Source organism: Zalophus californianus, chromosome 17, assembly GCF_009762305.2.
Source record: "Zalophus californianus isolate mZalCal1 chromosome 17, mZalCal1.pri.v2, whole genome shotgun sequence".
Taxonomy (NCBI): Eukaryota; Metazoa; Chordata; class Mammalia; order Carnivora; family Otariidae; genus Zalophus; species Zalophus californianus.
The window spans coordinates 29,029,052-29,053,126 of NC_045611.1; the positions used below are offsets into that span (position 1 = coordinate 29,029,052).

Genomic DNA, 24,075 nt, shown 5'->3' on the forward strand with positions numbered 1-24,075 from the left:
GTTGCCTTCAGGGCTCAGACTGTTAAAGTCAATCAGGGACATATCAGAGGTAGAAAAATCTAGGAGCGCCTGCCCCACCTGCAGGGGGCAGCAGTGACCCATCTCCAGACAATGGCTTTTGTTCAGGAGTAGTGGGGCCAGGATTGCCAGGTCTTCTGACTTTTTTTAGAGAAGCTGAAAATCCAAATTTTATTGCAGTATTTTCCGATTTTTAAGGATACAATGCAGGGGCGCCTGGGTGGCTCAGTCAGTTAAGTGTCTGCCCTCGGCTCTGCTCATGACCTCGGGGTCCTGGGGTGGAGTCCCCGCATCGGGGTCCCGGCTCAATGGGGAGTCTGCTTCTCCCTCTGCCCCCTCCCCTCGCTCGTGCTCTCTCTCTCAAATAAATAAAATCTTAAAAAAATAATAAAAATAAAAAATGTAATGCAAATCAAAGCAAAGGGCCACTGACTTACAAGTCTGGTTTGAGCTTCATAAGAAGAAATCAACTCTTTCCCAGGGAAGGCTTCCTTGTGGAGTTTGAGCCTGGCCTTGAGGACATGGTAAGACTGACATGTGAGGTGGGAAGACAGGATTAATAGGGACCTTTGAGAGGATCTAGTTCATCGATCTCATTTCTCAGATTAGAAAAGAGAGGCCCAGGGGACTGGTTCCATTTGGTTGCTAGTCAACAGGGAACGTGAAAACGGGGAAGACTTCTGAAGCGTAGGTGGGAGACAAATCGTAGAGGGCCTTGAACACCAGGCTAAGGAACCTGGACCCCAATAAGCGTGTACGCCTGAGACCCCTGGCTTCGGAGCACTTATTATGTGCCGGGCCCCATGCACTGTCTCATTTAATCTCCCCGGCGTAATTACTGTCATCCCCATTTTGCAGCTGAGCAAACTGAGGCTCAGAGTGTTTAAGAAATGTGCCAAGTTCACCCAGGTGGCCAGTGGCAGAACAGCTGCTCTGACCCACGCCTTTCGGCCCCCGGCGTCTGTGTCCCTGCCCACCCTGTTACCCTTCGAGAGAGGAGGAGAGCACTGGATTTCCAAAAGATGTTCCACTACCTCCCATAGTTTTAAACCCTCTCACTCATTTACTCCCAGGGCCCTGTTTTGTTTTATTGACTTGAAGATTAGGTTTCCACATTTCTGGAGAACTCTCTCCCCGCCCCTTTTTGAACACAGCTGTCTTTGAGGGTGGGGAGGAGGAGTGTTTTCAACAGGAGTTGTTCAACTAATTGCCAATTATCTCTGAATAGGGTATGGTTTCCAACAGCTGTAAGGGATTTTGGTCCCCATCCATTGCCTACTGTTGCTGGTACTTGGAGTGTGTTGAGATATTCTTGGCCTCTTGCTTCAAAGAGATGAACCAGTGCCTCACCCCCACCCCCCTCCATTCCTGCACACTGTCTCAGCCCTGTTTTGTACTGGCTGGCTGGCTTCGGAGGCACGGACTGTTTCTGACTATACGAAGATGGGCAAAGACTCTCTCGCTTGCTCTCTCTCAGGCTTGGTACTTATGGGGGCAGAAATCCGCCCCCGTCCCCTGGATCTTCATACCCGTGCTGTCATTTCCTGGACTGTTCTAGCAACTCCCTAAAGGTGCAGAGGGTTCTTGCTTAAAGAGGACACTGGACTTCACCTCCTTCATACCCAATCCAGGAGAAAGCTCAAAAACAAAACAAAACAAACAAAAAAAAACACAACGAAAAAACCAAAACCAAAACAAAAAACCCTCTAATACAAAATGCCAGAAGACCCCAATGCAGATGGGTAATGTTAATTGTCCCTTCTGGCTCTGTCTGCTGGATTCCTGGGAACAGGCCGAGGGGCAAACCTTTGTAAATGTTAATCTCCTTATGCTTAAGATATCACACACTGTCTTTGATGTTCCCAAACATGTTGACTCCTATCTAGGTTGAGGGTGTGTGGCCCAGACAGGCCAAATGCTTGTTTTGTCTTTCGTCTTTCTCCAGGAGGGTTCAGTGATAATATGTTCACCTCCAGCTGAAATATGAACAAGTCCCTCTTCAAAGCCAGGTTGGGGTGGGGGAGGTGGGCAAGATGCAGTGACCCTTGGGGCCGCTACACCCTCACCCCGAGAACCCAAACTCCATCTGAGTCATTTTCTCACCCAGGACCCATTGGATTCAAGAGGATGACCCTGTCCATCATAAACTCCTCCCGCCAATAAAGAAAGAAGAAAAGGATAGATTTTTTAAAAATCCATTCATTTTGGTGTAGTGAGGGTCACGCTAGTCATGGCAACTAATAAAACCAAAAGTGTATAATGGCTCAAATACAAGAGAGGTTTATTGATTCCTGATGTCGAGTCCAAAATGGATGCTCCTGATTAGAGGTGGCTTTCCTCCAAAAGATGATTTAGGAATCCACAGATTCATTGTCTTGAGGTTCTTTGATTTTCAAGCATGGTTTCCAAGGTGGTGGTTGTGTTCATCTGCAACAGGCTGTGGAGGGAGTAAGGGAGGGTGGGGAAGGCCCACCCACTTCTTCAGAAAGAGTGCCCAGAGGTAGCACTTCCTATCAGATTCCATTGACAAGAACTAGTCAAGTGACTTCACCTAGAAGCCAGGCAGGGAACTGTAGTTCTGGCTTCTCACTGCCACCCACTGGCAAACCTATACTAGGGAAATGGGAGCATGAGTCTTTGGTGGACAGTTAGCCTCTCTGCCACGTACTTGCGCTGTCAGGCGACCCCTGGGATCTGGTTGAGTTGGAGTCCGGAGGTATAGGCTTGAGCTTCAGATTCTGGCTGTGTCCTTTGGGGTGAATCACTTGACCTCTCTGAGCCTCAGTTTCCTCATCTGTAAAATGGAGATCAGGCAGAATGGGAAGGGGAAGGGATGACTGTGTTATATACCATCAAACATTCTACCTGCGATTTGCCCACTGAGTTTGGATAGAATAGAATTTTAGGAAAAATGTGATGACGTTGACAATTTATATGGATTTCAACTTTCCCGGAGGGGGGCGAGGGGGAAAAACACTGAAAGAGCTAGCAACGCTGGACCTATATTCTTGTACGGTGACTCTCAGCTGGAGCCGAATGTGGAAGAGACATCACCACAGAGTATCCTATGGTCCCCACCACGCATTGACATTGCCCATCCGGCCCCCGTCAGCAGGTACCTCTGAGACTCCTGAGCTATCCCAGCATCATAGAGGGTAATGATGATAATCACTCTCAAGCTGCAGGAATGTTTGACTCCTACTTTTCTGCTTCCCAAAGAACTGAGGCATTTGCCAAACGTCCTCCCCAGCTGCAGAATCTCGTGCATTGGCTCAATTAACTGATCCGCTCTAGAAATTGCTTATTAACGATGAAAGCCAACGTATAGGATTTTTTTTAGTCATTGAGTTTTTAAATCTTGGCAAGAGCCTTACGTGATGAAGACCACAGCACAAACTTCAGGGTCTTGTCCGTTTTCATAATATAATGACCGGAGAAGGTTTGATTCGGAGCCTTGGGAGTCCAATAATATGATTAAGAGGTTGGCCCGCTGGGGAGGTTGGAGCGCTAGGGAGAGTGCCTAGCTGACTGCTGTAATTGATTGGCACTGGTATTGATGCCAGGAGCACGGCTTTGTTGGGGCAGGCTAGTTATCTCCTGCCAATGTCCACTTGGATATCACTGGGAAGGCAGTAGATGAACAATCATGAAAAACTTTAAAGGCTGTTGACAGAAGATAAGTTAAGAAATAGAGTTACGTAAGAGTGCTGGGCAGAGCAGGGCAGCAGAAGAGAGAGAGAGAGAAAGAGGGAGGGAGAAGGCAGGGGAAGAAGAGAGAGCAGGAGGAGGAGAATAATTCTGCGTATATTATTTGGGATGGGCTAACGGAAGTTGCTCTAACAAACGAGGCAACATCTCAATGGCTTGAATCAACAAAGGTTTATTTCTTGCTCACGGTACAGATCCATCGAGGGTCAGCAGGGCTCTCTGCTCCACATTGTCCTCAGTCTGGGACCCAGGCTGATGGAGCCTCCACCATCTGGAACATCATGATGGGAAGGAAAGAGAGAGAGAGGTAAATCATGCACTGACTTTTAAAGAATCCCACCCGGAAGTGACGCATATCACTTCTCCTCACGTTTCATTGGCAAAGGACGTCCTAGGCCGTGCCTCACTCGGAACGACTGGAGAAGTACAATCCTACCACAAGCCCAGGAGAAAAACGGGACGCTCTGTGACCAATCTTTATATCTGCCTCTCAGAGTTTCCAGGATTCAGGATCTGGAAAGGATTTATACTAGTTGGGACTCTGTGGTTGTGTTGAAGGTGAAACTACTTAGAAGGGAATTTATGAACTGACAAACCCTCAAATCCAATAGCAGATCTTTAATCTTCCTTTCAATTAAAGTAATTGTACTTTGTTTGCTGTATAGATTAGGATTCCAAGGAAAAATCTGTTTGGAACCAAAACGGGAGGTCCTCTGCTTTAAGAAAGCAAGCAAGCAAGCAAGCAAGCAAGCAGGGGCATTAAACATCACTGCTCTTTGATCCCACCTCCTCATTTTACAAGAAATTGAAATTCGGAAAGATTAGCTTTCTCCTCATGTCTCATTGGCCAGAATTGGTCACATGGACATCTAGCTGCAAGAGATGCTGGGAAAGTAAGCATCTGGCAAAGGGAAATGAAATTATCATGAATGGCCTAGACATAAAGGGCATATTCCCTAAGAGTGGGCACACTGCCACCCCAAACAAAGTTGAGGTTCTTTCAAGAAAAAAGGAAGGAGATGACTCTCAAGGAGCTGTCGGCTCTGGTGGTATGAGTCTGATCTCACTGAAAATTCTTTAAGGCTACAGCTGGCCCTTATGCCTCTGTTTATTCCTCCACTGGTCTATGAATTTGCCTGCAATGATCTCCCTCACTCCTCCCCAGAGTCCTGTGAGACAATGAATCATACACTGGCTTTTAAAGTGTCCACCCAGGGGTGGGTGGCCTGGCTGGCTCAGTCAGTAGGGCACGTGGCTCTTGATCTCGGGGTCATGAGTTCCAGCCTCACATCGTGGATGGAGTTTACTTTAAAAAAATTAAAAACAAAACAAAACACAACTAAGGTGTCCACCTGCAATGGACTCATCCATATGACTGTGTTCCTTTTACAGATGGACAGACTGAAACTCAGAAGTGAATTGCATACCCAAGATCATGCAACTAGTAAATTTTGCTTATCCTTTACTATATGCCTTCAGCACAGAGAGAGACAGAATACTGAGGGAGGAGGGAGCTTCAAGCACGGACCTTTTACCACATAGGTATTGACTGTAGAGGGTGGGGGACAGAGTGCGAATGGGGGCAGGCCAGGCAGAGGGAACAGCATGCGCAAAGGCCTAGAGGCCAAATGGGACATAGCAATGGAAAACAGTTTTATAGGTTTAGAGCACAGGATCTGAAGGAGCATCATCCTGAGGAGTTTGGGTCTTGTATGAGGCCCGTAAAGAGCCATTAAATATTTTAGGCAGGAAATTACATCGTTACATATGCAGTCTATCTTCAGTGGGGAAAATCAACTAACTGCCGGAGCAGGACTAGAGCTGGGAGGCCATCAAGGAGGCGAGAGTTGACAGTGATCAGTGGCCTGGATCACAGTGATGGTGGCCGGAATGAAGGGAAGTAGAGCCTCAAGGGAAAAATCGGAGATATGGAATCCACCAAATCTGAGTCCAGATTTGGTGACTGGAGGTGACAATTGAGAGAAGCTGGGAAAAGCTTAGAAGTGACCCGTAGGTTTCTTTCTTTCTTTTTTTTTTTTTTAAGATTTATTCACTTATTAGAGAGAGAGAGAGCAGGGGGAGGGACAGAGGGAGAGAATCTTTAAGCCGACTCCCCACTTAGCAGGCAGTGCACGCGGGGCTCAATCCCATGAACCATGAGATCGAGACCTAAGTTGAAATCAAGGATCAGATGCTCAAATGACTGTGCCACCCAGGCGCCCCCTGACTCGTGGTTTCTAGATGGTGTTGCCCTTTCCTGAGGTGGGCAGGAGGGAGGGAAACATGGAGGACGGGAACCCAGGCAGCCTGACTCCAAAGCCTACACGCTTTGTCACTCTGTGCTCTAGACTCAGGTCTCAAGACTGGGCCAGGGGCATTAAGGGAACCCTAATCAAAGTGATAAAACCTCCCTCCCTGGATGTGGGTACACTGGACTTCCTAAGCCCTCAGGCAGCCAGCTCCGAACTGTGCCTCAGAGCCACCATGGGCCTTTTCTCCTCCCTCCACGTAAGATAAGACACCTGAGCCCTCAGCTTTGCCCCAGGACAGACCACCGAGGAGCCTGATACAGATCCTGATAGAACTCTGGTGTGCACTTTATTACTTCCTTAACCTGTATTCCCAGAAAATCACTTGGGTGCTCTCACCCCATAACCCTGAAGCTAAGCCTCTATGCCTGGAACAGTATTGATGACAAGGGTGCAAAGATAAGTGATTTAAACACTTGAGAAGGTCATCTTAAAACGTGCATTGAAGAACCAATGCCCTCAAAGAGCTAAGTCAAATAAATAGTTTCAAAAAAGAAAAATCAAGAGTAAGGACCGCCCTGCCAAATTTCAAGACATACCACAAAGTCACAGTAAGACAAACAGTACAGGACTGGCTTAAGACCAACAGACCAGGAGAGTTTAGAACCACGTCTCCGTGTTTATGGAAACATACGTGCAAAGACGAAAAGCCAGTTCAAAGCTCACGGAAGAGTGTGCTTTCTGGAATCATCTTGTTTCTGTCCTAACATACAGGCACTCAGTATGTGATCAATGAACACACCAGTCTTGTAGGCAGTGCTAAAACGAATGACTTCTTAAAGCACCCCACAGGCAGGCTCACACTCATCCCAACCAGACTTCCAGGACACAGATATCATTATCATGACTTGACTGTGGGGAACTCAGCCTCCGAGAGGTTAAGAAACTTGCCCAAGGTCATACAGCTAGTACGCGGCAGGGGTGGGATGCAAACCCAGCTTACTCTGACCCCAGAGCCCGTGCTCTCTGCTGCTTCTTGTTCCCCAGCTGCCCCGCAGAGAGAGAAAGCAATATGGGCTGGAGCCACTGAGAAAGCCTGGAAGCTCCCAGAAGTTCTTGAGCTCAATCTCTGAAGCAGGAGTGGATTTAGGCAGCTGCCTGGCATGGATCGTTCTGAGCCAAAGAATCCAGCCTGGGAAAGAGGGCTCGGGCAGTGAGTGTTTAGCCAGTGGGACCACGGTACAGGTTACCCATGAGGGGTCTTGGGAGACGGAGCCACATAAGAGAGAGGGGTCAGACTGATGAAGAGCCTCGAATGACAGAGAGGAATGGAGACTTTGAATATTTTTGAAGTGCAGCTTTGATTTTGTCACTCTCCTGCTCTACAACCTTCTGTAGCTCCCTTGGCTACCGTCTCCTGGTGAGTACTCTCATATGTAGATGAAAAGATGTGGGGGAAAGCCTGGAGATAGACCTATTAGGCATCACAGTCCAAGAGGGAGAGGACAAAGTGTGCCGAGGAGGCGAGAAAGGAAGAGAACACACTCTGGGGCAGGATTCTGAGGGAAGCCCCCCACTGGCACCCTACTACTCTCACCCAAGTAAGCGTCACTGCTTCCTGGCAGCATCAGATAACCTTTCCAGTTTAGCAATGAGCAGGTACCTTATTCTACTCACAGAAGGGAGCCGCAAAGAGCCAGCTTTTTTAGCTACTGCCTAAAACAGCAAAGAGCAGCCAACAACTCCTTCCTCGTTCCATCGAGTCCCAGAAAATAAAGGGTCAGACATTCCTAGGGGCTCATTTCCGGCACCGACTCGGGCAAGTAAATCCTCCAGTGCCTTGGTTTCTTCATCTGTAAAGTGGGGGATACTGAGAGTGCCCACTCCAGAGGTTCGATGAGGTTCTCCTGAGATCACATACGTAAAAACTTTCGTCTAATAACGGGCATATACTAGTCGTTCAGTAAGGTAGCCGTTACTGTTGATAACCAAATAATTGTTTAAGTAATACGTTCACCCTTGAACCATGTGACTAGCAGCTCTTAGCAAAAGAATGGGGGTTGGGCTTCTCAAATATTATGTATTTTACAGTCCTCCCCCCTCCTCCCCGCCTGCCACGAGGTGGAGGCAGGTGGGCCGTTGGACTTAAAAAAAATGTCAGAAGATAAAACAAATTCCACTCGATTCGACTCAAGAAGTTATGAATTGTCATTCTCCCCGCTGTGGAGATTGCTAACTATAAATGGATGGAGGGATAGGTGGGCAGACAGTAAATCGTGAAAGCTAAACATGCGTTCTCTCTTTGAAGTACTGATTGCTATTAAAAAAAGGAGGGGAAGAAGAAGGAAGGAAGGAAGGAAGGAAGGAAGGAAGGAAGGAAGGAAGGAAGGAAGGAAAGAAAGAAAGAAAGAAAGAAAGAAAGAAAGAAAGAAAGAAAGAAAGAAAGAAAGAAAGAAAGAAAAGAAAAGAAAAAGAAAGAAAAAGAAGAAAGAAAGAAAGAAAGAAAGAAAGAAAGAAAGAAAGAAAGAAAGAAAGAAAGAAAGAAAGAAAGAAAGAAAGAAAAGAGAGAGAGAGAGAGGGAGGGAGGGAGGGAGGAAGGGAGGAAGAAAGAAAGAAATGGGAAGAAAAACCAGTTCCCTTTCCACAGGCCCCTGCTTGTGTGACAGAAGTCCACAGTGTCACCTCTAGGAGTTTCTCATTATTCAGCAGTTTTTGGAATGAGTGATTGATGTAATTAAAGTTATTGGTAAAGACTCAGTCACCAAGGAATAGATGAGTCAGCAGAAAGTTTAAGTAATGAAATAATGTTCCAAGGAGTGATTCTTAAAATAAGCTTTTTTTTCCCCTTAACTCTAGACATCTTAACCATTGCTGGTCAGCAAAAAGATGTGAAGTAGTTAAGACGAGGGAAAAACACACCACGCAATTTTAGAAATTCTCAGGTGAAGTCGGTTTCGACCAAACGAAACTGTATGGATGGAGTAATATTAGGAAAAGCGTACATTTCTGGAGCGTCAACCACGTGCTCTGGTGAGCTTTGCTCACATTATCTCATTTAATCCTCACCTCTGAGGTAAGTACGACTGTTATCCCTGTTTTATAGATGAGGACACTGAATTTCAGAGAGGTTAAGGAAATCTCCCTGGATTGCACAGCCCGCAAACCGCCCAGATGGGAACGGAAGCCAGGCAGACTGGCCCTCGGGTCCACCTGTTCAATCCCCACAGCTCCTGGGCCTCTCTGTGTAGATTTCTCAGTCGCTAAATCTGGTTCACAAATATACTCCGGATAACAGAGTGCCATGCGGGTTTGAACTCACTTTGGTCTGACCCCAGAACTGTTTCAAAATTCATATTTCTGTGGGACAATACAGACCGGTGCATTGGCTCGGGATCCATTCATTTGTTTGCATTTCCACTAACATGTATTGAATCCTCTGGCCCCGTCAGGCTTTGGACTCTGTGTTGGTATTACGAAGGTGACTGGGGCAGGGAGATGGTCAGGAGGATGTGTGATAGTCCATGTGACAGATGCCAAAGGCTCAGACCAAAGCAGCAGAGAGGAGGCCGTTGAATGGGATCCCCTGGAAGGGTCTCCGGGACCTAGGGAGTGAGGCTATGTGAGGAAAGAGAGGTGGCGGCCTGTTTTTGAAGTTCTTCCACCGAGGGGAGGGCCCACCAGGTGAGCAAGCTGGGCAGAAGGTCCTCACTCAGGGAGAAAAGAGGGGGAAGAGGCGAGATGTGGGGAGTGTTGACCTCATGTGACATTACAGCCGGGGCCCCAACGGTCTCCCACTTATTCACAGTAAACAAGGTTGCCATGCGTCACCGTGGGTGGCTTCGGGAAAGAGGGGAATGGCATGGAAACTTGGTACTTATGAGCAGCTGGAGAAAGAGGACATGGGGGGCAGGGGCCACCCCCTCAAGTCCACCACCCTCCCCACAACTTTGTTCAGAGCTGGAGGCCCCAGCCCCCTCTCCTTTCCCTAAAGAAGGAAAGAAGGACCAGAGTCTTTTGTGGTGTGAAAAGGCACATTGGGTAGTTGGTCTTGGCCATTTACCCCCAAAGAGTGACCAACAGACAAGAAAAAAAGGGCTCCGGCCTTGCAGATCTAGGGGGACCGAAGGACCAACAGCCCAGCAGCTTTGCAGAGATCCCCCCCCACTTTGGTCCTGCCTTCTCCAAAGCGGACGTGGAGACGAGGATTACTGTGCAAGGGATTTATTAAGAAAGGAGCACGGGGGAAGCAGGCTGGGGATGGGGAGGCAGCCATCCCTGGCTCTGTCACCAAACAGCTTTGTGATCTTGAGCACATTGAACAAGTCAGGGCCTCTGTTCCCATATCTAGAAAATGAACAGTTACCATTTTCCAAAGTGTGGTAAGCCCATCTCCGGGGCCACATGAGGTGGTATTAGGTTGGGCGAAAGGAAGCTCATGTGGCCCATGTAACTTTGAAGGCAGCCTGCAAAGCAGAGGAATGGGGTGGGGGTGGGGGGCTCTGGGACCAACCAGAGACTCTGAGAGATGCTGCTCGCCCAGGGCACCAAGAACCTCGTTTCACGAATTTGCTTTCTATCATTGTTTTGTGTCAATGGCAGGTGGTACTTGTTTTTCAGTTACGGCAGCAGTATAAATATTCCTTTCAAAATAAGTAGGTGGTGACAAAACTCCAAAACTCGAAGGAAGTTATTATGGAAATAATAGTTGCAATCGTTGGAGGCTGGGACAGGGCTGTGGAGGGTGGGAGCCCTGAGGGTTTTGAGGAGCGCTGCGCAAAGTAAGGGCTCATTCCTTACAGACTCAAGTCCTATGGAACCTTCTCAGACATTCCTCCTGCATGGTATAGGACCTGGCAGGTGTTTGCCAGAACAAAAGGGAAAATTAAAAAGGAAAAAGAAAGTGAGAGAAAAAAAAAGTCTGGAGAGAAAAAACAACCCCACCAACCAAAATAAACCAGGCTAGTGATTTTTCTACCACACTCTTCAAGAGAGCAAAGAGGTGGTGTTTATTCTAAATGAGCCCTTTTCTCCAAGTTGCCACTAATCCACGCTTTTATGTGATCCAGGAAAATCGGTCCTCAACGGCCAATGAACATCTTTGCGCGTTAGAGCCACCTATTACCACAGGGTTTGGATTTAGATGCTTGATACAAATAGAGGGCAAACAAAACTAACAAACAAAAAGAAAGAAAAAAAAAGAAGAAAAAAACCAAAACCCTGTGGTTTGGATCTAAAAAAAAAAAAAAAAAAGAAGTCTCAGAAATGACAACTGTGTGGTAAGTCTGATGTCAAACCAAGTTAGCTGGGAAGGTGTCTGGGATGCTCTGGAACTGTGAGGGTATTTGGAATCTAGGGCTAACAGATGTCTCACTCTGCTTGAAAGATGTCAAGACGCTGTTCCTAAGGGCCTGTGGGTTCCCTTGGGGACAAAGCCACTGATAGTTTTACAGAAAAAATGCCCAAGCTGACGACCATATATCCAACACAAGAAGTCAAGAAAAGACTTGAGGAAAAAAAAACAAAACAGTCAAGCTGAGACATAAGGAAGAGAAGGAAGGGGGGGGAGGAAGGGGCGGAGGGAGGGAGGGAGGGAGGAAGGGGCGGAGGGAGGGAAAGAAAGGAAGGAAGGAAGGAAGGAAGGAAGGAAGGAAGGAAGGAAGGAAGGAAGGAAGGAAGGAATGGGGTGGGATGGAGGGAGGGAGGGGCGAGGGAAGGGGGAAGGAAGGAATTCAAAAATAAATACATGAAAGATCCATGATTCAGGACCTTGCCCCCTACTCAAATCTTTGTTTGATAGGAGTTGCTCTGTGAACCTCGGGGTAAAGGAACATTGATTTTTGTTTGCATTATGTCGGATAATGGCAAGCAGGTGGACCGTCACTTCCAACAGGAGAAATGAGCAAATCTTTTCAGATAGCAATGATTTACGGAAGAAAGCCCTCCTTGGCAGGGGCAGCAGGCTCAGTCCCTCCTTGCTGTTGAGTGTCTGGGAGAGACAGCACATTCCTAGCTCTCCCCTCATCTGTACTTCACACACGGAGTCGTGAAGAGGCAGCCGTTCTCCAGCAGCGTTGGAAGAGGGCTAAGATATTTCCCGGCCGAGCCTAAAAATATCTCCCTTGACAGCCTGTCACCGTGTCTGAGATTCCACCATTATAAATTCATTCCTCTCCGTTAAGGCATTTTGTTTCCAGTTCTCTGTTAAAATACAGATATCCCAGAGAATGTAGCTTGGGTGAGGCCCAGGCAGACCACAGCGGAGGAGTTAGCTGACCTGGATTTCCGGCTCGGTTCTGCACTGTGTGAGCTTGGGCGAGTCATTTTCACTTTCTGGACTCAGTGGCTCCACTGATTAAAAAAAAAGAAAAAGAAAAAAAAAAGAAATAAAAGGGCAGATGTGGTGGTCAGGGAGCTCTGAGATGTCTGGTTTCAGGAGGGAACACAGTGTGTTCATTTTAGGGTTTGTCACTGGAGGCCCAGCATGTCCATGGGAGCAGCTCTTTTGGGCCAAAGGGCATGGAGGTCAGGTCAAATAGTGTCTTACTTTCTCCCTCTAAAAAAATAAAATAAAATAAATAATAAAACAAAATCCCCGTTCCTCTCTTATATTTGACATCTCAACAAATGGCATCTCTCAAGCCCCTAGTGCCCAAATCCTTGGAGGCATCCAGAACTCCCCTCCGCACACGCCCGTACATTCAATCTATCAGCAAAGCTTGTTGACTCTACTTTCAAAATATAGCCTAAACCTGATCACTAGGAGCAACCACCACTTCTCTGGTGACCACCACGGTCCAAGGTCCAGCATTACCTCCCCCTGGATTCTCCCATCAGCCTCCTAACTGGGCCCTGCTTCTGTCTTGCCCACCCAGAGCCTCAACTCCTCACACCTGGGGATGCCTTGAAGACATAAATTAAATCCTGTCACTCAACCCCCCCCCCCCCGCCCAGACCATCCCTCTCTTCTTTTCTCTCTCTCATCATTAAACCCAAAGATCTCACCAGGACCAATAAAGGCCCCATAACCTGAACCTGGCTTTGCCTTGGCCTCATCACCTCCCACAAAGGTCCCTTTGCTGTTGCTCAAATCTGTTCCTACCTCAGGATCTTTGCACTTGCTGTTCCTTCTGCCCAGAAATTGCTCCCTCCAATATCTTCATGGCCTACTCTCCAACTTCTTTCAGGTATCTGCTCAAGTGCCCCCTCCTAAGGGTTGCTTCCCAGACTGCCCTGGCTAAAAGAGCACACTTCCTTCCACGTCCTCACCCTACTTAATTTTTCTGCCAATACTCATCACCCGGACATTGTGAGATGCCATCATCACACTCATCTGTTCACTTTCTGTCTCCCCCTCCACAGTAGAAGGTCTACAAGGGCAAGCTTTGTTTTGTTCACCGCTGCAAAATCACACCTGGAATGGCTCATCCGGGATATTTTAGGTGCTCAATTAGTATATATTGGAGGAAGGGAACAGAACAGGTTAAGCAGAACTGCACTAATCCAGAGGCTAATCTAAGCATTCCACTGGCGGGGGGGGGGGGGGGGGGGGGTCAATGCCAAGGTCTTTCTGGCACTATTTCAGCAGGACAGGATGTCCTGGGGAGTCAAAGGTAGAGCAGGCTCTTGGGAGATCAAGGTGGGGCAACGTGGGGGAAACAAGGTAGGCAGTGGAGATAAAGAATCTCAGCCGAATTTACAAGTTCATGGGCTGCAACTTCTTGATGGAGACCAGAGGAAGCTAAAAGGCCCTTGTGGACAGATTCCAAAAGACAGGACCCTGCAGACAAAGGATAGGTTGTGAGTGGGAGGAGCTCAGAACCACCCAGAGGACTGATCTGAAACCGAGTGTACCCCAGAGCAGGTCCAGCCAGCTTCCCGAAGCTCAGCTCTGATCATCAGGTCACTCCTCTGTCTAACTGCCTTCCTAGGCACCCAGTGTCCTCCCGCCCCCGCCTTTCAAGCCCCAGGGAGTACAGTGTGGTGGAAGAAGGTGGGAGGAGGGGGGACTGCTAAGGAACATCAGCCATTCTCGAAAGGATCCTCCCCAAGACAGAACTCAAAGTCTCAGTCTCCTACACTCCCCTTATTCCCAGGCCTTGGCTACTGTCTCTCATGAAGTAGTCTTAAAAGAGCGTGGCCCCAGTAACTATACTGAAGGACAACTGTGTGCCACTCACTAGAATTCTGGCAAAACCAGGGGTGGTACAAACCTCATTTTACAGATGATAGGACTTAGCCACCAAGGCCCAAGCACCCAAGCAGGAAGCCATAACGTCTCTGGACAAGAGCCCTCGTCTCCATCCTCGGGCTGCCTGGGGTTCCCTGGTCACACTCGTCCCAGCTATTACAGGGCTGAGGCTGGAGAGGCTGCTGCCCGCTCTGGGCCTGCAGCCGCGGGAGTCCAGTCTCTCCACCGCCCCACCCCCCCCACCCCCGCCCCAGGCCTGAGCAGCCCGCCCGCAGGGGGGCGATGGTAGCACGTCTGGAGTCGCCCTGAATGCAGGGTTGGCCAGCAGAAAGCAGCTAAAGTCAAGGAAAGCGCCCAGGGCCAGGCGCTAGGGGAAACCCTTGCAGCGCTGAGCACCCCCCGCCCTCTAGGCCGTACCCCAGCTGTGCTGAGCGCCGCCGTCAGGCCGCCAGTGAGGACGGGAGCTCTCCAGCCCTTGTTTGATGAGCAGCGGCCAATAAATTCATTAATCATCATTTTATGCCTCATCAAACCCCCTCCAAGCCCCTCCATGGGAGTTACACAAATTAGCCCCTGAAAAGACAGTAATTTCAGTATAGCGAGGTAAGTGCTTTCTGATGGGCTCCGCGCACAGAGCTCTCCTGACAAGCCAATCCATCAGCGCGTTGGGGATGGGGCGCGGCCAGGCCGCCCAGCCTAGCCCGGACCTCACCCGGCCCAGCCCTGGCCAGCCTCCCCCGCTCCAGCCCTCTCGGTCCCTCCCGGTCCCGCCCAGCCTAGCCTCCGGGGGGCTCCCTGGAGAGGATCTCCGACTAGGGCGCCCCTTTCCCCAGCTCCTTTACCACCATGCACCGCAGGCTGTTGTGTCCGGCCTCCTGTCCTCCCCCACCCCGACCTCCTCCCCAGCCCTTCTGAACAGAAGAAAAATTGGGCGGCGCGGGGTGGGAGGCGGGGTGGATGAGTCCCAGGCCCAACTTGGGGAACTAACTGAGGATGTGGAGGAGGACGCGCTAGTGCTGAAGTTCTGAACTCCAGCCCCGGGGAAGGAAGAGCCAAGCGGACCTTTCTCCTCCTAACGCCTAGATGTCGTGGTTCCGTGACCCCTTGAAATTACTAAAGGGCTGCGTATATTGCAGGCGCACGTTGGCGCGGGGGGGAGGGGGGGGTAAGCCACGGCGTCCTGACGATTCTGAAAGAAATCCCAGGCTCCAAAAGAGAGCCATCTGGGAACAGAGAAGGGGGTCCTTATGTCTAAAGGGCGGCTCCACGGGACCCTGATGGCGGGGGTGGGGGTGGAGCGCGCCTAGCCTTCTCCGTGGCCCTGGAGTCTTTCTCTCTGAGACCGCCACCTGGGGTGAAAGATGACTCCTGGGGAGGAGAGCAAGAAAGGATTTTCTCTCCAATGGGCCAGGCCGGTTGGACTCCAGCATGGGGAGCTGGGTAAGAGAAGAGAGGGGAAAGAGCCAGAGAAAATTGTGGCGAGGAGTGGGATATTTGCAAACGCGAAGCCCGCGCCATGCCTTCTCAGTTTCTGGTCCTGGAGCACAGAAGGTCCCCGGGCACTGTACCCGGCGGGCAGGGGCCATGCCAAGGAGGTCGGCGAGGAGCCGCAGGCCGAGCCGAACCTACCGGCCAGAGCACTATGACCGTGGAGAACTGGAGCGCCGAGCGACGCACAGCTCCTTCATTAGCTTCCCCTCCGCGGCGCTGCATGCCTCGGAAAATAAGTTAGCAAACGGGGAGCCGTTTATCTCTTTTATCTTGGGGCCTGATCCAATTAAATAAGTGCACATTTACATTTGCATCCATCAGGCGGGAGCGCTGAGAGCCCGGGGTTTGCTCGGAGCAAATAAAAGCAGATTTCATTGGGAAAAAGTGGCGTCTGAGCGCGCGGGGCTCGTCCGGGCGCCGGAAACGAGCGCAGCCAGGAGGGTCGCCTTGGGGACTCAGAGCTGGGGCCTATGGCCGACAGGAGGCCAGAGATCCCGCAAGGCCCCGGAAGGGCCGGCCTGGGCAGGGTGTGCAGCCAGAGCTGCATCCCCGCCCCAAAGGCGATCCTCCGTTAGGCCACAACCTGGGTCCCGTCTTGTGCCCTGGACCCAAGTCGCATTTAAACGAAAACGAAAAGGAGACCAACTCTGGCCAGGTCACCGAGGCAGACCCGTGGAGTGGGTCTAGGGACAGTCCTGCAGTTGGGGCCAGTTTGGAAGGAGGGCAGGTGGCAAGGTCTCAGGCAGGTCCGACTTTCCTATTCGGTGGCCGAGTGGAAAGAGCTTCCAAGAGCCAGGCCGAGGATGCGCCTCCGCTTTCCCCCAAGATCTCTGCACTGGGGGGAGACCAGTTGATGCTACCGGTTAGCACTTCTGGAAGGGTGAAGGGGACTCCCATGTGTGCACCTCTTGCTTTGCTGCGCCGACCTCATTAAGATGCTTTCGAAATAGGAGGGTTTTAAGAATGCGAAGGTAGTTTTGTTTTTCCTTTTTCTATGGAGGTCCAACGCATAGGCCAAAAGACAGAAACGGTTTTGGGGGGTGCGGCTGCGTGGTAGACCCCGGATAGGCCCACCCGCCGATGAAACAAAACTCTGCGGGTTCCAGAACCCTGGCCCGGAAAGGCCAGCAGAAGCGGAAGCGCGCACCTGAAGCGCAGCGGCTACGCACGGCTGCGGCCCCCCACCCGCACACTGTTTCAACCGTGGGCATATTTCTCAATTGCCTGCAGCCTGGTTTCTGAGACTGTGCCCAGACCGTGGCGGGAATCGGTAGGGTTAAAACTGTTCTAGGAGCGAGCCCTGCTCTCCAAATCTCCAATGCTGAGTCGTGGGACCCGAGCCGCAGCGAGTGCGGTAGCTGGGCAGTTTCAGTGACCCGCTTGGGGTTCAGAGCTAAGACCCCGCTGGGGGTGGGGGACAGAGCCAGGTCTTGCCTAAACTCCTCCTCTCTGCGAATCGCGTGGCGCCCGGGGACCAGTAGGCGGCGCCCCTCCTAAACTGCATCCGCGTTCCGCTCTCTCTTGGGAGCGCAATCACATTCCTTTCACTTTGGGCGCTTTGCAAAGCGCTATTCCTTGCCTCTGCCCGAGTTGTCAGGTAGTCGTGGGGGACAGGTGGGCTGGGAGGCACGGCCAGTTCTGAAACTGCACGTACGACCCTCCCCGCAACCTTCCAGGCTCCAAGAGCAGCGCACCTCTAGCAAAATGAGAGGCCCGGAAGGGTTTGCAAACCAGAAGGCCTCGATGCAGGCCCCGCACCCAGGCCAGGGAGCATTTCGGGCCCTAGCACCCTGAGCCGAGGAGCGGGGAGGGAAGCAGCAATGTCCCCTTTCTGTAGCTCCTCCTCAGTGCCCGCTTGTGCGCCCTCGGGGATTGACTGGGCTGTTGGCTCTTCACCCCCAAGTCCCATGAACTGATTCGGACACGCACGGAGAGGTAAGGGAAGGGACCCAGTCCGTCCCGATTTGGCGCTGCCTCAGGGGGGTGACTGCATGGACCCCACGCAGTGATCCCGCTGCCCCTGCTGCCTGGGATTCGGCCCTCCTGGTCCCTAAGTGCCAAGCTAAACGCTCCTCGAGGGGGCCGGAACCATCGCAGTCAAGCACAGGTGGCAAACGCCCGCGCAGCCCCAGCACCCAGGTGTCTTAGGCACTGCCTCGCGCAACTTCCGCGCCCCAGTCCAAGCCTGCGAACAAACCACGACCCCACTGCACGCCGGAAGTTTGCCCCCAGCGCCTCCAAGACACTGTGCCTTCGAGATGGCCCAAGACGCGGCCAAGCGGGGGCTCGAGGAGGCACTTGGGACCGTTAAGACACGAAACTACTTCTAGGATTAAACGCGGGAGACATCTCCTAAATATCCGAACCCCGAACTGCCCGGCAGGCTTCCCTCAAACTGGAAAGTCTCTAGACACCAGAAAAACCACTGGCCACGAAACCCAGCTCTGCAAGGAGCAAACCTCAAACTTAATTGGAGGCTTGTATTCAAGATGAAGTACGCAAAGAAACCCGTAGACCCTGCGGAGGCCAAGGGCAGGAGGGATGCGGACAGGGGGGCAGCGACTCGGGCTCCAGCTTTCCGGCCCCTGGTGGTTTGGCTCCCTAGCGCGGAGGCTCCCCGAGCAGCCCCTCGTTGGGGAGAAACGCCGCGGGCTCCCGGGTGCGCGGTTCCCGTTCCCAGGGAGCCCCGCGGGCATTCGGCTCTCAGCCCCGAGCCTCTGCGCTCAGACTTGGGAGGCCCGCTCCGCGTCATTTGCATATTCCCGGGAACACAAGGAGGCCTGTAATTTTCTTTTTAAAATCGTTGGGCAGGGTTTAGGGCCAGCGCTTCCAAAACCCCGCAGAGTTGATGTCGTCCTTAAACTCTCTCTTAAGAGAAGGGGACTGGCCTATTCTTCTGACTTTTTTAGAAGAGAAGGTGACTCCTGGGGCTGCATATTCAACAGGGGGGAAAAGCTGATTGTGAACCAGGCTGTCGGCGGGGTGGGTGGAGGGGGCCGGGGCGCGGGGGTGGGGGGTTGTGGTAGGGCAAGTCATCTCTGGAATTCAATTGTTTAAAAAAATCATTTATAATTAAAGGGACAAAATAAAATACGATCATCTCATGCATATTTAATCATTCACACTTCCAGCTTTGAAACCATTTTCCCTGCATGAATTTTCTCACTAATTGAAACTCTTAAGTCGACTGCTGTTCGCGAAAACATCTGGACAATGCAGTTTGCAAACTTGTTTATAAATTCGAATAAGCGAATGGAGCCCCTCCGCAGGTTTTTTTTTTTTTTTTTTAAATAGCAAAAGTTAAAACTCCGGTGAAAGTTTGAGGTGTGTTTAAGAAAACAAGTAGGGTTAAAGTAATCTTGAATAGAAATGCAAATATGTGCATTCTGATTTAGCCTAATTAAACCGTTGTTATGTGCAAACACATTCTCTCTACACTCAAGCTTGGGTTTAATAGAGCAAATTAATTCCCCTCGCTGGAGTATGTTTTTGCTGTAAACCCTCCCCTCCCCCCGACCACCGAAAATTTCCCACGAAGTAAAACACATCCACGGTTCCACCTCTCCGGCGCAAAATGGAGACGCGAACACCGACAGTGTTGGCGGACCTCGGGCACAGGGCGGTGTCTCTTCCTCATTTGGAATTGAGACTCATCCTGATGTTTCATTTTGAGATGAAACATGCGGGGTTAAAACGAGAAAAATAAAGCCTCAAACATACTTTTGTAGCTACTTGGGCTCTCAAACGAGACAGGAAAAGTGCTAACGCGACGACAAGCCTGATCGAGTCCACAACAGCCTCATTATCTAGGCAAATGTCCTCGAACTTCTGAAGGCCACTTGTCCAAAAAGGGGCCCGTGAGGGAGCGGGGGCTGGGGGCGCCCTCCGGTCGGTTCGGGGCTCCCCCTCACTGCCCCCAAGCGACTGTGGCGCTCCCTCCCCCACTTCCGCCCACTCTCTCCAATCTCCGACTCTGCGAAGTGCAGGCTTGTAATTCAGGACAAGTGTGACACCTACCTGTGAAAGGGGGGAACCGTCCCCTAGCCGGTCCCGCGGCCCCAGCCTCGCTGCTGCGCGGGGATCTGATCTACAGGGCCGCCTACCACCCGCACTGTCGCGGCTGGAACATTTATTAATTTAATCAAATCCAACGAAGAAATCAATGCCCAATTTTGAAGGGGGAGGGAAAACAGTGACTTGGGAAAGCCCTCTCCTTGGCATCCCCTAACGCTCCCCGCCCGCATTAGCCCACAGCACCTTTGAAATAGTAATAACGGCTAAATCCGGCATAAAATCGAACTCATTAGCAAAGTTCACCAGCTGATTGCTTTGCATAAAACACGACACTGATTGGAAGTAATTAGGTTAAGCGATGGAGCTCGGGCGGTGCGTGTCTTTAGCAGGCTTTGCCATCTCTTCTCCCTTCTGGGCACACACTTGGGTCTCTCTCCTCCTTCCTCCAGGGTCCAATCTCCCCCAAGCAGCCCGCATCAGTGATCCAAATCTGCGTTCCCGGCTAGGCCAGGGTCCCCGGGGCTTGCCGCCTAATTATGGTTTCCCCCTGACACACTGAGGTTCTGTGAAACCTTTCATTCCCCACTTCGAAAAAAAAAAAAAAAAAAAAAAAGTTGCAGTTTCCACCTTTTGTCCAAGGCGATGGACAGTTTATTGAGGCTTCTAAAAAGTAATGAGTGGCTCTGATTATGTTAAAATCTCTTTTAATTAAATATTTTGCATTTTACAAAGGCGGCTGCCGTTTCTTTTACTTTTTAAATCTAAGAGTATAACCTGTTTCCTTTCTGCAATAATACTTTAGCTCATACCCAGAAAAATCAATAGGTGTAAAAAATTAAATTAAACTTGTATTTTTAAACTATGAAACAGTTTCGGGGGAAACACAAATGTATATATTTATATTACAAAAAAACATTAAATGCCTGTACAGGTGTCTTAATTTCATAATTTACTTCAAAGATATTGAATTATCAATTTAAATACAAAAATGCTACATTAAATATACAGAATAAGATTTAATACAAATCCTTTTTTAATTTTTCTTTTCGGTTGGTTAAGACATTTTTGTGTGGGGAGATGTTTACATGTGCATGTCATCCATCTCCATGAACTATAAACTTTTTAATAGGAGGGGTAGTTTTGTTTCTCTCTCTTGTTGATGGAAAAATAACTGCCAAGGCCATGTTTTTTAATAAATTAGGAAAGTCCGGGACCGACGCAGCCCGCGTTAAATGTCGGACATACCTTTCTTCAATTCATAGGGAGAGTCTTTGCACAGGTCTAGCTGAGACTGGCTCCGCAACATTTTCGGGTCTTTAGCCAAAGCGTCCGCTCGGTTCAACACGGTCTGGTTTAATCCATTGAAATGCGAGCCCGGACCGGTTGTGGGGCCTGGCCCTGGCCCTGGGTGGCCGTGAAGGTGTCCGAAGGAGCCATAGTTCGTGTAGCCGGGATAGAACGGCGCCGTGTAGTAGAGAGGCCGGGAAAGCACCGTCCCGCCTGGAAAGGGACACTGCGCCGAGGGCGAGCGCGATGGCGCCGGGGCCGGCGACGCGCGGCTGCCTCCTAGGGCTTGCCCCGCTACCGGCCCGGGGCATGGTGGGCATGGAGAGCCTTCGCTCCCGCCGCCCCCGTCCTTGACCTTGTCCGAGGAGGTGGCGATCTCTGCCAGAGACCACAGTTTGGGCTTGGCGAGCACCGCCTGCGGCGGCGGCGGTGGCGGGGAGTGTATGACCGAGGGCCCGCCGGGACCGGGGGGCAGCTCTCCCGCGGTTGGGTGAGGGCCCGGAGCCGGCGCGCCCGAGGGATAGTGAGGGGCCGGGTCCTCAGCCAGACGCGCTGCCGCTGGCCCAGCCGGGGAGGGCCCGCCGGCGCGGGGGGGCCCGGGCAGCGCGTCCAGACGGCCCTCGGATGGCTGCTCCTTAAAATCCGAGTCGCTGAGGGTGCCCTCTGTCTCCTTGCCGGCGGGGGTGGGCGGCCCCTGCAGCCGTTCGCAGCCCAAAGCCGCCTTCTGCTCCGCTCCTCCTGCGGGCGAAACCCCAGGCCATCAGGGGCGCGGAGGCCGCGCGGCGGGGCCCAGGTCCCCGCCCGCAAAGGCAGAGACTCTAGCCCCCAACCTCCAGGCCCCCCTTTTCCTTCTTACTCCCGCTCCAACACACCCTTTACCGCGTCCACCAACCTGCTTCGGGGCCCTCGGAGTCGCCCTTGTCCTCCGGCTTCTGGGGCTCATCCTCGTCGTTCTTCTCCAGATCAATGTTCTCCTCCTCCTCCTCGTCCTCGCTGCGGTTCCGCGGCGTCCACGTCATCTTGTTCTCCTTCTTGAGGCGCCGGCGCGCGTTGGCGAACCAGGTGGACACCTGGGTGAGGGTCATCTTGGTGATGATGGCCAGCATGATCTTCTCGCCCTTGGTGGGGTAGGGGTTCTTGCGGTGCTCGTTGAGCCAGGCCTTGAGCGTGGCGGTGGCGTCTCGTGTGGCGTTCTTCCGGTACGCCGGGTCCCCGTAGGGGTACGAGCCCAGGGGCGCCGCGTATGGGTGATACCCCAGGGAGCCTGCCATGCCCGGTGTATGATCGTAGGGAGAGCCCTGCAAGGAACAGGCGGAGAGAAGGTGAGAGTGGTCCCCAGTACCACCTAGACGACCGAAGCACACTTTCCCTGCGCCCAGGGGTCCGCGAGCTGCGAGGCCCAAACTCTGACTTCCCCTGGGGTAGGGCTGGCGGGCTCAGACCCAGGGGCAACTCCTCCTCCTCCACCTCCTCCTCGGCAGGCAGCGGGGGCTCCAACTCCTGCCTCCCGTCCTTTCGGGGCGCTTGAAGCCGTCCTGGCCTCAGCGGCACCCTGTGGGCCCCCGTCTGCGGGGGCAAGTCCGCCCCCCATGCGCACATCCGGCCACCTCCGCCAGGCCCTCCACCTAGACAGAGGCCTGGGCAGCGGCGGCGACTCGGCACTTCGTGCCCGGGTGGCCGCACGTTAGGCGCAAGGGGAGAGAGCAAGGGAAGTCAAGGCATTTTTTCCCCCCACAGAGAACGGCAAAGGAAAAGCTAAGCCTTGTCCGGGCACTCCCACCCCTCCAAAAATGTTACCCCAAACCGAAGCCACGGCGCTTTTCCAGAAAGTGCACCCGGCCGAAAAATCCCGGATGCACCGCAGCTCGGCCGACTTTTCAGAAATTTAATACCTCCAAATCGGATTGCGAAGATAGGATTACGGATTTGCAACATTTTGGAGGACTAATTAAAGGCGAGGCCAAACACATTTACATAGACTTAGCACGCTTCTGCTCAGATTTCTGGTCCATTTCTTTTGAACTACTTTTCCAGAATGGCAAAACCAATAAAATAAAATAAAGTAAAATTTGCAGGGCGGCCTGGAGCTCACATTTGAACCAAATGCTGCTCTTTAATTGCAGCGACCTCTCCCCAAAAAACCCTCTCCGCCAGCTCAGCGACCCAAGCAGGACGCGGCTCTGCTCTCCGAGCAACTCCGGAGCCCGAGGCCCGGGCGAAGCCGAGCGAGACAGTCGCCCAAGTTTGCAGGGGCCGCGAAGCTTGGCGGGGGCGGTCCGCGGTGGCGCCAAGGCCCGTGTCCTCCGCAGCCCCCGCCCGTCCCGCGCGGCCCCAGCTGCCCTTGCCCGCCGCGGCTCCCGCTCACTCACCACGTACGAAGAGAAGGCGGCGGCGGCGGCTGCCGCGGGGTCGGCACCGTACTGGAGGTGCGAGTTGTAGCCCGGCGAGGGCGCCGTGAAGGCGGTGGAGCCGGCGTAGGGCGAGAATGCGGAGCCCGACGACGAGCGGCCGAGCTCATCCGTGCGGGGCCCCGAGATGACGCTGGTGCTGTACGCCGGGCACGAGTAGAGCGCCAGCGAGGCGGACGGCTGGTACAAGTAGCCCTGCGGGTAGGACATGGCCACACACGGGCATGGGGCGCGCCGCGCCGCGGCCGCCAACGAGCCGGGCGGCGCCCTGCGAGGGCGAGCGGGCGGGCACCTGGCCTCCGGCTGCCCCCGGCTGCCGCTTCTCGGGCCCCGGCTCCCGGGCTCCGGCCCGCGGCGCCTCCTCGCTGGCTTCCCGCGCGCCTCCGGCTGCGACTGCCGAGCCCTCTCCTCTGCGCGCCTTGCTTGCCCCGGCTGGGTTCCCCCCCCTCCCTTGCTGCTTTCTCTTTTTCCCCCCTCGCTCTTTGCACTGGGGGGTTCTGCTTTTGGCTTCGCAAAGGTCCTGCCAAGATGCTAAGTTGGAAATTGAGGATTCTGACGCCTTGTGCGCGCCTGAAGCTCCTCCTTCCCGGGGTGTAGTCGGTGGGAGGACTGGCAGGAACCTCTGGGCGGCCGCAGCCAACCCGGCCGCCAGGCGCGCCTCGCCCTCTCCCTCTTCCTCCGCGGCTCCCTCTCCCGCTCGCTGGCGCTCCCC

The 24,075-nt window shown here is 52.4% G+C and overlaps 1 protein-coding gene across 3 annotated transcripts; it reads right to left on the bottom strand.

The window, feature by feature from the left end:
* Positions 1-3,881: 3,881 nt before the first annotated feature.
* Positions 3,882-23,573, bottom strand: IRX5 (iroquois homeobox 5). 3 transcript variants are annotated; one of them, XM_027619606.2, is made up of 5 exons: positions 23,325-23,573; positions 21,848-22,253; positions 20,914-21,693; positions 12,250-12,323; positions 3,888-3,997 (listed from the first exon to the last, which is right to left on the bottom strand). In XM_027619606.2, exons 1-5 carry the CDS (start codon positions 23,571-23,573, stop codon positions 3,962-3,964), a joined length of 1,545 nt encoding a protein of 514 aa, XP_027475407.1. In that variant the 3' UTR covers positions 3,888-3,961. The 3 variants fall into 3 exon arrangements, with proteins under 3 accessions (XP_027475408.1, XP_027475407.1, XP_027475409.1); XM_027619607.2 differs by lacking the exon at positions 12,250-12,323 and having other exon boundaries at positions 3,882-3,997; XM_027619608.2 differs by lacking the exons at positions 3,888-3,997; positions 12,250-12,323 and having other exon boundaries at positions 20,289-21,693.
* Between the last annotated feature and the right edge of the window lie 502 nt (positions 23,574-24,075).